This window comes from Embiotoca jacksoni, unplaced genomic scaffold (assembly GCF_022577435.1).
Source record: "Embiotoca jacksoni isolate LCO1_2020_lvr unplaced genomic scaffold, fEmbJac1.0.p SCAF_11, whole genome shotgun sequence".
Classification (NCBI taxonomy): domain Eukaryota; kingdom Metazoa; phylum Chordata; class Actinopteri; family Embiotocidae; genus Embiotoca; species Embiotoca jacksoni.
In genome coordinates, this window is record NW_027185241.1 from 19295178 (window position 1) to 19308075 (window position 12898).

Consider the following 12898-nt stretch of genomic DNA (forward strand, 5'->3'; position numbering starts at 1 on the left):
TTTTAAGAACCATCAGATAACATTACTGTCATCTGTGTAACATTACTGCTTTTTATCAACTGCAGTACAACAGGTCAAAAATGAACTTCTGAAGAAGAGCTGTTTCGGTTCATTTGTCCATCTTGAACGTTATCTTTACTTTTGGTTTGAAATGTTAATTTATACCTGGTTTTCATTTTACTTTTGTCAGTGAGAAATATTTTTCAAGTGAGACGGGCAAGCAAGATGAAAGATGGAGGAATAACGGATGACACCGTGACACAAAGACCTTGTTCCTGCTCCTGTCCTGACATCAGCACATTTTATAATATGCCGATTTTTGTACAGTCTGGCAGAGTCCCTGCAAGAACCATTTACTTTCACGCGTCCCATCCTGCTTTAAAGGCGCAGCATGTATTTAATACAATATGTACTGTATATGCGTTAATTCTTACAACAGCCAATCGGAGCAGAGTATCAGTCTGATCAATTGGACAAGAAATATGACATTGTCGACATGATCTCCTGTGGTCACAAATTAACACGCAGACACTAAAATGTAAACAAGAACAACCCCACAATATTCCTCTATGAGGATGCTTCACATGTTTTTATTGTTCAGTTTGACATCCGCCTGCTGTTTCCCCCCCCTTTTTTTTATTTTATTTCCCCCCCTCTCCTCTTATCTGTCCTAACATTTTTTTCCCCTCTTTCTGTTCCTGTCTCCCTTCATCTCCCTGTGTCCTCCCCCCCTCCGCTCGCTCCTTTCACCGCCTGTTATCTCCGCTGTGCAGTTGACTGCTTCTGTCCTCTGGGTGTCAGCATTCGCCTTATCCTTCATTCAGCCATACAGCTCCGTGTGAACCGCTCGCCCCGTTTCTGCCTGCGTTTTCATGTTTTCGTGATTATTTTCTCCCGTCCGCTTGTCTCTGTCTTTCTTAACATTTCCCTCCAATCCCCTCACCCCCTCCCTCCTCAGCTGCCTGCCTGTTTCAACAACAGCTGTCAACATCATATTTCACCCATTCTTTCTTCCCATCACAGCTCCTTACGCACACAAACACCCCCCCCCCACACACACACAAACACACACACTTCACAATCAATAAATCTACAGTAACTCTATCTATGAGGGCTCTGTGTGTGTGTGTGTGTGTGTGTGTGTGTGTGTGTGTGTGTGTGTGTGTGTGTGTGTGTGTGTGTGTGTGTGTGTGTGTGTGTGTGTGTTTGGATAGTGGCAGCTATTGATGATTCCAAAGGTGCAGAAATTGGAGCTGTTACAGGAGATGGCCATCCACTCATCCCGTCACTCCAAACAGGAGGTGAAGGTGACTTTCAGGAAGTTCATTATAGAGGCAGAAAAAAAATATGCATGATACACATGCATGGACCCAGTGAACTGCAAAGCCACGGATGCCCACGTACAGAATAATGAAGGGGAATGTGTGTTGAGAAAACTGAAGGTCAAAGTAAAGCAGGGATTTTGGGAGGTGAAGGAGGGATGGTGAATTTCAGGCTTACCGAGGTGACCTGGACTCGGCAGCTGCTCCGGCTACCAGCGGTGTTCTGACAAAAGACCCCCTCTGAATTATTGAGAACATAATACAATGTCCTTGCAGAGTGTGAAAGACAACACTGCATTACTCTCTCTCCAATCCTCCACTCCTCTCCGACCCTGATTAGGTAAAGGGGAAAAAAGTTCAGTCTTGTCACTTCTGCTTTTTTTTTCCTGCAGAAGAATGAATCTTATCTGTAAATGAACCCACCCACCTCGTTTTCTCTCCCCTCACCAAAGCCTTCATTTGACAGGAGCTTCTGTCCTTTGCTCCAAAGTGCAGTTAATCTCCCTCGGTATTCATAAAGCATATTTGTTCACAAAAAAACACAGAATGATTCAGCAGCTAAAAATGATTCTGCTGCATCATACTCACATTAGGAAATGAAAAACATGCATATGGTTCACATTGGTACAACTGCACAATGTTCAGCTAGGATTTTTACAAGATCATTAAAATGATTTTAGGTTTAGCAAATTTAATTGGCAAAATTTTAAATAATTATATTAAACATTTTAAAGGGATCCAACAGCAGGACTAAAGAAGCAGAGGGCACAGGGGGATTTAAATGTGCTCAGAGGTACACATTTGAATTTTAAATCAAGCCATAGCAGAAATTATTAATTAAATCAAGCGAACCAAGTAAACACAACTCAAAGACAAAAATAAAGGTCACTAACTTATAAAGTGACTAATAAATTGTGTTTCTTACTCTTAATAAGTCCAGTGAAAGTCAAAACCAATGCTACTCAGCTGCTTTCTGCTCTTTTCAAACTTACACATATGTTTTATGTCTTATTTTATTTAAAAGAAGAAAAACAAAGTTTAGTAATTACTGAAATCGGTGGTAAGTGTAGTTTTTTGCAAAAGTTACTCAGACGGCATGAAATAATTGACTTATTTAAAATTATTTGAATGAGCAAATTATTGCACATTTGGTGCGTAGTGAATATTTGTGGCAGCAGAACAGTGTGTGCGTGGAGCTGAGTGAAAATAGATTAGGAATGTGTGTGTGAAGGAACGTGTCGCTGCAACAGAGAAGCCTCGCTGATGTGTGTTTCTCATTTTTGGACGTTGGAGCTCTGTGTCACAGAGGAGGAAGATGTATCAGGCTTTGATTCACACACTGCACTTGTTAGCAGATAGAGTTATTGTTGCTCCTCTGTGTGAGCACACAGGTCGGTCTGGTTCAGCAAATTCTGGGTCTCTACGGCCGCTCTTTGATTCTCCTCTTCTCTTTATTCACTTTGCTTTTCCTTTGTCGACTCCATTAATGATGTCTAGTCTCCGGCATTCATGCGACAGCCATGGCACATCACTGAATATGAGTAACAACGTGTTGTCATGGTAATGACATTAAGCTTGTGGTGACTTCCCTGACATGAATGCATATTGAGGCAGCTCTGTAATCTCGCTTGTCTGTAACATGTGTCACCTAATAGTCGCGCTCCAAAACACATCCGTACATAACATGTTTCAGTCTGCACTGATTCCCGCTTCAGTCTGGATCCCAGAGACGATATATATTCATTATATCGTATCATACTTAAGTACTCAACTTAACACAACAGAGCACATTACACATTATTAACATGCACAAAAAAATGTAAAGTTTGTCCTGAGGAAGACACTGGAGGAAATGTCATTGAGTCATTAAGATCCAAATGGTCCTGTACTCACTCAGGCTGGGTATCGCCACTGATTTCACAAATCGATTCAGTTACGATTCACCTGGTCCCGATTCAACTCAATTTTCATTTTCAATTCTTTTGGATTCAATATTGTTTAAGTTAGGGTTGATACTGTCACAATATCAATTTATCTTGGATATGAAACAGAATCTGAGGAACTGTTTCTGTAAATTGAACAAGGAACCCTCTAACATTTAAAAAAAAAAATAAATCATCTTTACATGAAGAATAGACCCCAAAGCTTTACATTAATTCATCTTTTATTCCACAGCAACAGGATACTGTTTCTCTCTGGCTACCTCATTGACTATATCAAGTGTCAATCATCGTCCGGCTGGATGTGACACCTCCACTCGACACAGACTCTGATTGGTTACTGTAGGCTGGGAATGGAAGCGGTCATAATGTTATTTGGCTAGAAGATTGATCTCAGGATTTATGAATCGATATCAGATAATTCAAATGATGATCAAGTTTAATATAAAAAAAAAAGAGTACAAAATGAAACCCCCAGTGCTAAGTATGTATTTTATATTTTTTTTGGTAACTTTTCTCAGATTATGGATTTGCAGCGAAAAAAAAACTAAAAATACAGGTAATATGCATACAGCAGACATATACTGTACTTACATTCAGTTATAGCTATAGTTGTGTATAATAGTCTATCAGTTGAATTTATTTACTGAAGAGACAGTTTGTAATACTTGTGCTCACACAGTGGGAGCCTGTACTTCTTACCAGAATGCGTTAGAATATACTCTATATTAATCATATGTTGATTGACAGCTGACAACTTTATCTCTCTGTTCTTTAACCCTATCAGCCCCGGTTCCTCTGGGACATTTTTTTTAATTCAATTCAATTAAATTGAAATTTAACTTGATAAAAAAAGAAAGTTACATTCAGGGAAACATAAGCTTGTCATCCCAAGACGATGCAACCTTCTTAAAGAAGTTTCTAATTAAAATGTATATGCGAAATTGGGGTTCATAATTTAAAGTACACTGAAGTTATTGTACAACCAGACATAGGGACAGTGAACGATGCACACAGGGACTGTATGGAAGGAGCCTCAATTTTAGAAGTGTATTAGGTTGTGGTCTCATGGACAACGTACAGAAATGTATATTTAACATGAAAAGAAAGGCAATTCAGCTCGGGCTTCCTTTCATGAAATATAACAGCGATCTCCCACCCTGACCGAGGTGGGCAAATATAAAATATTCACAAAACATTAAAAAAAAAAAAACAACAACATATAAAGACAGTAATTAACAGTGTGTTAAAAGTGAATATCTCAAGTCACAGTAATTTATAGCAGCCTAATGTCCCAGAGAGTTGGAGTGACCACATTCCAGGTCCAGTGTGTGTTGCCCTTTGTTTGTGTTGTTATGTTGTCGGCCGGTCATCCAGTCGATACCACGCTCCATTTCTGCTTGCACCGGACTGGTTATGCGTCGAATGATTGCAATCACAGAAACATGAGCAAATCCAATTTCACAGCCATCAGTAAACACTCGGGCAACACTCGGTCAGCCCGCCGACAACAAACAGATATCGACTGTGATCACTGGTGCCTGCTAATTTCATCTCTAAAAGGAAAGGAAATCATTTACAGATTTGCACTAATTTCGAAGCAATTTTTCACTTTCAATCCTTAAAGTTTGACTCGCTGTGCTGACGTGGTGAGATGACACACAGATGTGGAGGAATGGTGAGTGCGTGTCGGACACTTTTGAGTGAATGGAGTGCTCTCCACAGCGCCTTCCCCCATCCTGGGCCTCACCCTGAAGGAAATTGATTTGGGAGTAATTAAAAACGTGTGTGTCTGGATGTTGGCCAACTTCATGTTCTATTCATGCAGATTAATACATATTTGTCATCGCCTGTGGGGGCTGAAAGGCATCTGTCTGTGCCATTAAACATTTATGAGCATGCAGGACAGAGAGAGAGAGAGAGAGGGAGGGAGAGACCCGCTCGTCCTCATATCAGCACACATCTTAATGAAGCGCATTAAATCAGAATGGCCAAACAGGGAATTTCACAATGACAATGGCATTCATCACACCTCTGTTTTAGAGGAAAGATGCTCTCTCGGTCTGCTCGCTACCATCAGTCTGTTCTGTTTATTGCAGGACGGCTGTTGCAGGTTACGTTTTAGTGGTCAACTCTGCTTGTCTCATCCATTGTGCATCTGCTTTGATTAGTGTTTAATGTCTTTAATACTTTATATGAGTACGGGTAGCTTGGCATTTAATTCTTGGACATAAGGACATGATAGATGGCAGATGTGCCTCCTATCTGCTCTGCACTGTGGTCTATAATGGAGGAGAAATGTATGTCTTTGCCTCCGCTGTGAATATTTTTCCGCATATGACTGATTGATACCAACGTAAAATATCGAAAAGAAAACACCCACATACCCATATGCTAGCTAGTATTTTACACAAATGCACATACCAGGTCAATGCAGCTCAATATACATTCAAATTAGTAACTAGAATTACGCAGCAGTTCAGCCAACCAATAATTGGTTGTCCTCACTAAGGCCATAATCTATGTTGAGGGTTCACATTCTATTGACTCACAGACTCTCAGACATAACAGATAACAATAGTAATCAGCCAATCAGAGCTTGGCCATCTTACACAAAACAAACAATGCCATCTGAATCTGTGAATAGAATAGAATTGTGTGCTACTGGTTGTAAAAACAGTTAAAGAGGATAGCTGTGGCCTCGTTCATAGGTCAAACCAACAGTACAGGGCTGTATGTCCCTGAAGCATATTTTTGCTCAGCCAGGTTGCGAGTGGAAGAGCACTGTTTTGATGCATCGTGGAGGTCTTCATACAAGGTGAAGGAAGGTTAAACAAATTTGACAGGGTTGTTTTGTTTTTTGTCGTGAGGCCTCCGAGTTACATCAGATATCATCAACACTACATGGAACAAAACTATTAGTTGCTGGTTACACTTCCAGGTCTTTTAGGTTGGGCAATATTGAAACATGCATTAAACGTAGGATGAATGGAGGCAAATATACTCTCCAGAAATATCAAAGCGATACTTTTGCTTTTTTTCCCCATTTTTCACGAGTTAATGTTAAAGATCTTAGACTTCTTTTGAGCACACAAAAAGTGTATTTCTTTCTAAATTTGTTCACAAATTTGTTAAAAATCAGTTTTATTGAGCACTCATTCTTTGCCATTTGATAGGTGTGGTACATAAAGATGCGTGTGCCTTGGAGTCCACTGTAAGATCGTACAACACGTTGCCCCAGATGTAACACGATTTGCTAGCGTGTGCAATTAGCATCCTGACTGCAGTTACGTCCACCAGACCTGCCGCCCATGAACTGAACATTTATGTCACTACCATAAGCTGTCTCCATAGTTTCTGAGAATTTTGGCAGTACATCCGACCTGCCTCACAACCGCAGGCCACGCGTAACCATGCCAACCGAGGACCACCAGATATTCTTCGAACGGACACTTTTGTTTGCACAACTGACGCATTTCTGCAGAAATTGTTAGAAACCATCTAATGGAAGGTCATCCTCACCGGGGTCTTTACCTGACTGCAGTTGGTAGTTAAAAAACAACTTGAGCGAGCAAATGCTCACTTTCAATGGCATTTAGCACTTTGGAGAAGCACAGGAGCTCAACAGTGTCTTTTACTACAAGGTAGTAAAACCTGGGCTACTTACTTAAACCCAAACCAAGTCGTTTTTGTGCCTAACCCTAACAAAACGGTGACCGTGTCACATGTAACCCAAACCAAACTTTTCCAAACCCTAATCATATCGTATTTGCACCTTCTGCGTCAATAGGAGACGCCAACGTGCACCATTCGAACAAAAGGCATCTTCTGAGTCGCAAACGGCTTTTGATAAAACGGCAGCATATGAAGCCCTGGAAACCAGAACGGGTTAGAAAATGCAATGCCCAATGTTACCAGGATCTGTACAAAACAAAATCCTGGAACATGAAAACATCCCAGTTGTTGCAGTGCTGACATTATCAGACATGTCACCCACTGAGCACGTTTGGGATTCTGTGGATTGGCGTACAACAGCAGGTTTTTAATTCCTGCCAACATCCAGCAACCTCGCAAAGCCGTTGAAGAGGAGTGAGACCAGCATTCCACAGACCTCAATTAATAACCTGATCAGCTCTCTCCAAGAAAAAACAAAACATATCAGCAGCCTTACGTGTAATTTTGCTCAATACTGTATTTTCTTTCCAAGATAAAAATTGATGTTTTAGAGTGGCCTTTTATTGTAATCAGGCCGAGGCACACCTGTGCAATAATCTGGCTGTTTAATCAGCATCTTAGTGTGCCACCTGTTCTCACTACAACAGAGTTATAAATACATTTGTGAAAAGACTTTGAGAGGAATTCAATTTTATGTTTAAAGTCAAATCACAAAACAAATTATTGCAAGGAACCCAACATAGTAAAGTCCTTACAATAAAACCATATAACATTATAAAACGGAAACCACCAATTCAACAATTCCTGTATGAGCGACAGCTGGAAGGAAATACAATTGCCCTTTAACGGGGAGAAACCTCAGACAGAACCAGACTCAGAGGTGGGCTGACATGAACACAACGGAGCAAGTTGAAAAATAATAAGTCGTTGAATCTGTAGATCCTATCTGCTTTACACAGGAGCCTGTAGCTCTTAGGAGTCCAGCTGCAGCATCACTGATTTTGGAACACTGTCACTGCTTTCATGGCGTCATTTTCTGTTTTTAAAGAACAAGCTCTAAACATTCTGTGCGCTCAGCACAAACAGCAAACACCGACTAACTGGTTAACAAAGTGAAGCATTTAGCAGCTGAAGAACCACACCCTTCAAGAGTTGGTAGAGACCAAAAGAAAAACAAAGCATAAAGTAATAAATGGCAATGTTGTTCATTTCTGTATGCGTAAAGAATTACAGAAAACAGACTTGTAATTTCTAACCGTGTTTCGGAGCTGTAGGCCTAACGGCTTGTTTTGTTTGTGTCATTCGTTCCGATGTGATACTCATCTTCGTAATCACAGGTTGTCTGGCCTCTGACTCTTTGATGTGTGATGGGGTGTCCAATCTCTTCAGATGTGAAAATATGCCTGCATGTGAGCCTACTTGACACATCTTTTGGCATTATTTTGCTTATTTACACCCTTTACATTTAACAGTAGTGAACAAGCAAAGAGGATTGTAGCTAAGCTATAACTTATTTCTTTTTGCACACTGTACTCTTTGGCAGCTCTTCACATGCTTTGTAATATAAGATAAGAAAATCAAGATGACCTCCACAACACACTGAAAAAGACTATTTTCTAAGTAGCTGAAAAATAAATTTCAATTTATCTGAAAGGTTTATAATAAAGCCACGATTGTGAATGTGTGTTTCTAGGTGGCTGGAGTGTGTGGGGCCAGTGGGCGCAGTGCAGCAGTGAGTGTGGGGGTGGGATCCAAACCCGGACTCGGACCTGCCAGTCACCACCGGAGGAGTCGTACATGTGTGAGGGCGTCGTGGAGGAGGGCCGGCCCTGCAACTCCCAGTCCTGCACCAGTGAGTCTCATGCTGTGTTTGTGTATCCACGTCTGTCAGTGAGGGCGCTGTTGAGCTCCGTGGTTAAATATGAGTGTGTGGTGCGCGCAAAATGTGAGCTTTTCCTTTATTAACATCTTGTTCATCCGTTTCTGAATCCATCCTCTATAAGTCGATGTTGTGACTTAAGGAGTGCATGTTGGAAAGGGGACTTTGATCGATGAAAAATAAGAACACATGGTCAAACCTTCAAGACCATGTATGTACAGTCTGTCAAAATCATCACACCCACAAATGGCTGAAGGCACACATGAAATCAACATCTGAATAGTGGTATGTGGAAGATATTTCCCAAGAAGGTTGACTTGTTTCGCTGCTTCAAGCTTTCTCCAAATGTACAAAACAAAACAAGCAGTGCAGAAGAAGTCGTTACCAAAGATGTGTGTATATGTTTCTTCTAGTTAATCATGCCATCAGAGGCCTTCGAGGACTCAGATGAACAACATTTATACAACAGCTGAAAACACAGAACGAGCACTCTGCACACACACACACACACACACACACACACACACACACACACACACACACACACGCACACACACACACACGCACACACACACCGACAGCACAACAAAAGTCCCAAGTTTGGCTGATGCTGTTCCGGGTGACCAATCACGTCACGGTTGTGTCCCAAATGGAAGCCGTTAATGAAAGGAGCTCTGGTTGCTAACCCCCGCTCCCTCCTCCCCCCCGGCCTTGCCTCACCCTCCTTTAGGCAAAGGTCGCCATCTCTCTCGCAGCCAATCGCTCCGCTCAGTGGACAGCCGCAAGCGTGATGACGTAGACAAGCCCCGCAGTGGACAGCAGAGCCCTCAGACAGGTAAGACAACGAGACGCAGAGGGATCCCATGCATCAGTCACTGTGGCAGCTTGGGTGACCACCAACACCTGCACAACATAATACAACAAGTATGACACGCACAACCTAGAGAGCCGCACTAACTGAAGATATACACATCTATCAAAATCTCCCATAGAGGTGCCTCGTCCGCAGTGGACTAATTCCAACATGGACCCTGACTGACCATAGTGAAATTGTATCTTATGTGAGGTTATAACAGGACACTGTGCCCTGTCTGTAAAACACTATATCAAATGGAGTCCTCCCTCTCTGTTATGATACTCCACCCAAACTCAGAAGTGGCAACCCGAGAAATAGTTCAACAAATGGGGACATAGTCATATTCAATTTCTTTCCAAGAATGAGATGAGAAGATGGATATCAATGTCAGTGTGGTTTAAGTATGAAGCTGGAGTCAGGAAATTTTTTGCCTAACATAGGCTCGCTTGGCCTAAAACTCACTGGTAGTAAGTAACATAGAGGGCCCTTTTTTCATCTGCCAGGTGCGGCGCCAGCGCAGCTACACTGCGCAAGTAGGTGGAGCCAACTTGTATGGTATTCGGGTGAACACAGGCACAGCGGTGAAGTAGGAGGAATAGATAATGAGAAGATGTGTCACAGCCGACTTCAATCATAACCAGTCAAAGCAGCTCCTCTCATCCCCTTTAAACCGCTGTGGTGCAACATATTGTCAGTTCCTAATGGCTGAAGAAGAAGCAGACCGGCACCGCCAGCAAAACTTTACGCAGGAGGAAACGGAGATACTTGTCTGGGAGGTTCAGGCTCGTAATCGCCCAATTATAAGGTACTACGAGTTGGACGATGATTTGAAATCGGCTTGGGAACTTATAATAGAAATGCTTCATTCCCTGGTACTATAAGAACCACTACCCAGTGTAGGAAGCGGTTTAATGATATAAGACAAAGACCTGCGTTTTATAGACGCTAAACACTGGCACTGACTAAATGTCAAAGTGAACAAAGAACACTCATCCAATATACTAAAATCTGGAACAATGTTGAGGAGTGAGCAGAAGCACTCTCAAAGCTCCCAATGCAATTCATTTATTAACGACACGAATAATGAGCAATGTGCTACAAAAGTCATTGATGTCCCTAATTTACTTTCCGAACATTATTTAAAAGGCCTACGCTGCCATGTGTACATTTTTGTGTGTAAATGACACAGTGTTACACTCTGTGGACTCGCACAGCTGACTACATTACTAAACCAGATGAGTAGATAAAAAGGCTTTAGAATTGCTATGGAATCAATTGCAGTTGATTGCTGGTATATCGCCCTGCACTTAGACCTAGTTTGATCTGCTGGAGGCGCAAGTTCACCTCAAAATTGGCACTGAAATTACACTGCACTGGCGCATCTTTTCTGACGCACCCCGTGATGCGCCGTTCCTCCCATCTTGGCGCAGCAGGTTCACGTTGATTCATGAATATTGCAACTCGACGCAAGCCCAGAAAAAAAGGCCCTTGCACTGCATGAAAATACCAGTACACCGGGATTTGCGCTGTGCCTGCGCGTCACTGCAAATGAAAACAGGGCACATAGTGTCTTATTAGTTTGGTCCATACACAGCGAGGAGTACATGATGCAACTAATGCTTGACAAATAACAGTATAATTATCTGTCCAGTGTAAGACTTGCACAGGCTGGATGGTATGAAACTTTTACAGTGATTGCAAGACTCCAAAAAGACTTAACAAACATAACTCTCCCTTAAACAACACATTATTCTTCCATCATTTCTGTTAGTGGACTGATTAAAGTGAGTCTCAGGTTGCAATGTAGGCTCAACTAATCAGACCCGACTCAGGACCAATGAGTATCAATCTTCTCATCTCTCTCTTCAACACAAAGGTCATATTTCCCAAATCTTTGGACAATTAGTTGAAAGGGTATAAAGAGTTTCACATGTAAACCGTTTGTCGTTTACATATTTACAGTGATCAGAGGCTGTGGTTATCTTCAATTCATGTCATTATTGGCAATGAATTCAAAAGGGAGAAGTGGATCATCAGGGGTTGTTTCTAGGTAAGATTTGATAGTGGACCAGAGGTATGGGTCTTTGGAAAAAGACAAAGTAGAAACATTCAAGTACCTGTCAAACTTACGTGGTGTGAATGTTACAGCAAAGCTTGAATTTGGGTGAAGTATCACTTTATTTTTTGCTAACCGATCCCCCACCTCCTCATTAGTTCCTGTTTCGCTACTTCCCCAGCTGCGACTGCCCAATTTTCTGTTACTGGTCAACCGACCCAATCGAATGAGCAGTCATGGCCAGTCAAAAGATGACTGACATATCCTAAGCCAATGGCATTGACTTCCACCAGAAATCAATGCAAAGGATATGACATCAGAACCTCACAGATGATGAAGGACAAGCAGACTTTACACTGGGGCCCATTTCAGCAGCCACCTCCTTTGAAGGATGCGATATACAAAGTTGGACAGAACATGAGAGGGTTGACCTCTATCTTCTGTTCAAACAAGATGGCGTGAGAGGATGTACGCCTTTCATTGTGTTTCCATGTGACCCGTGAGTAAAGTAATGGAATACCGATGGCCATCAAGAACTACCCGTTATTCAAAGAAGGCCCCAATCATCAGCCAGATTTAAACAAACCTTTGAAATGGAACAGCTTCATCCACCTGTTGGGAAAAAAATAGGCCTTTGACGGAGGTGGCCCCTAAAATGCAGGACGCAGGTAGAAGCTCCCCTTTATCACACCACAACCCTTCCTCTTTTGGCCACAGAGGCTAAATCCTGCATGATAATTAGTTATGGCCCTCTGCTTTCCTTTTCCCTCCTCTGTCTCCCCTTATCCTCCCATCCTTACCCATCCCTTCCTCCTCAGTAGACTCAGCTTCAGGTGAGGAGTGGTCAGCGTGGAGTGTGTGTTCTGCCACATGTGGGGAGGGCTGGCAGAGTCGCACTCGTTTCTGTGTGTCCTCCTCCTACAGCACCCAGTGTAGTGGGCCACTGCGAGAGCAGAGACCTTGCAACAACTCTGCTGTTTGTCCAGGTAAGCCCCCCCATTCAACTCCTCTTGCCACCTTCCTGCGCTCGCCCAGCCCTCTCCTGGACCTGCCTCACCCATACAAGACCCACCTGACTCACCTCCACTGGCATTTACCAAATCCCTGGCCCCTGGGTTGATTTCTGCTCTCACCTTACAGCAAGGGCTTTGCCTGCAGTTTAGTCTGTTT

The 12898-nt window shown here is 42.4% G+C and overlaps 1 protein-coding gene across 11 annotated transcripts in view; it reads left to right on the forward strand.

Annotated features, from left to right (window-relative positions):
• adgrb1a (adhesion G protein-coupled receptor B1a) overlaps nucleotides 1-12898 on the forward strand; it is a 167364-nt gene that overhangs the window by 73003 nt on the left and 81463 nt on the right. For 7 of the 11 annotated variants that reach the window (XM_069143480.1, XM_069143485.1, XM_069143482.1 and 4 more), the window contains 3 exons: nucleotides 8631-8789; nucleotides 9547-9651; nucleotides 12547-12714. In XM_069143480.1, coding sequence (XP_068999581.1) covers nucleotides 8631-8789; nucleotides 9547-9651; nucleotides 12547-12714 — 432 coding nt within the window. The remainder of the gene's footprint in view (nucleotides 1-8630; nucleotides 8790-9546; nucleotides 9652-12546; nucleotides 12715-12898) is intronic. The other 4 variants (XM_069143477.1, XM_069143479.1, XM_069143483.1 and 1 more) reach the window with 2 other exon arrangements.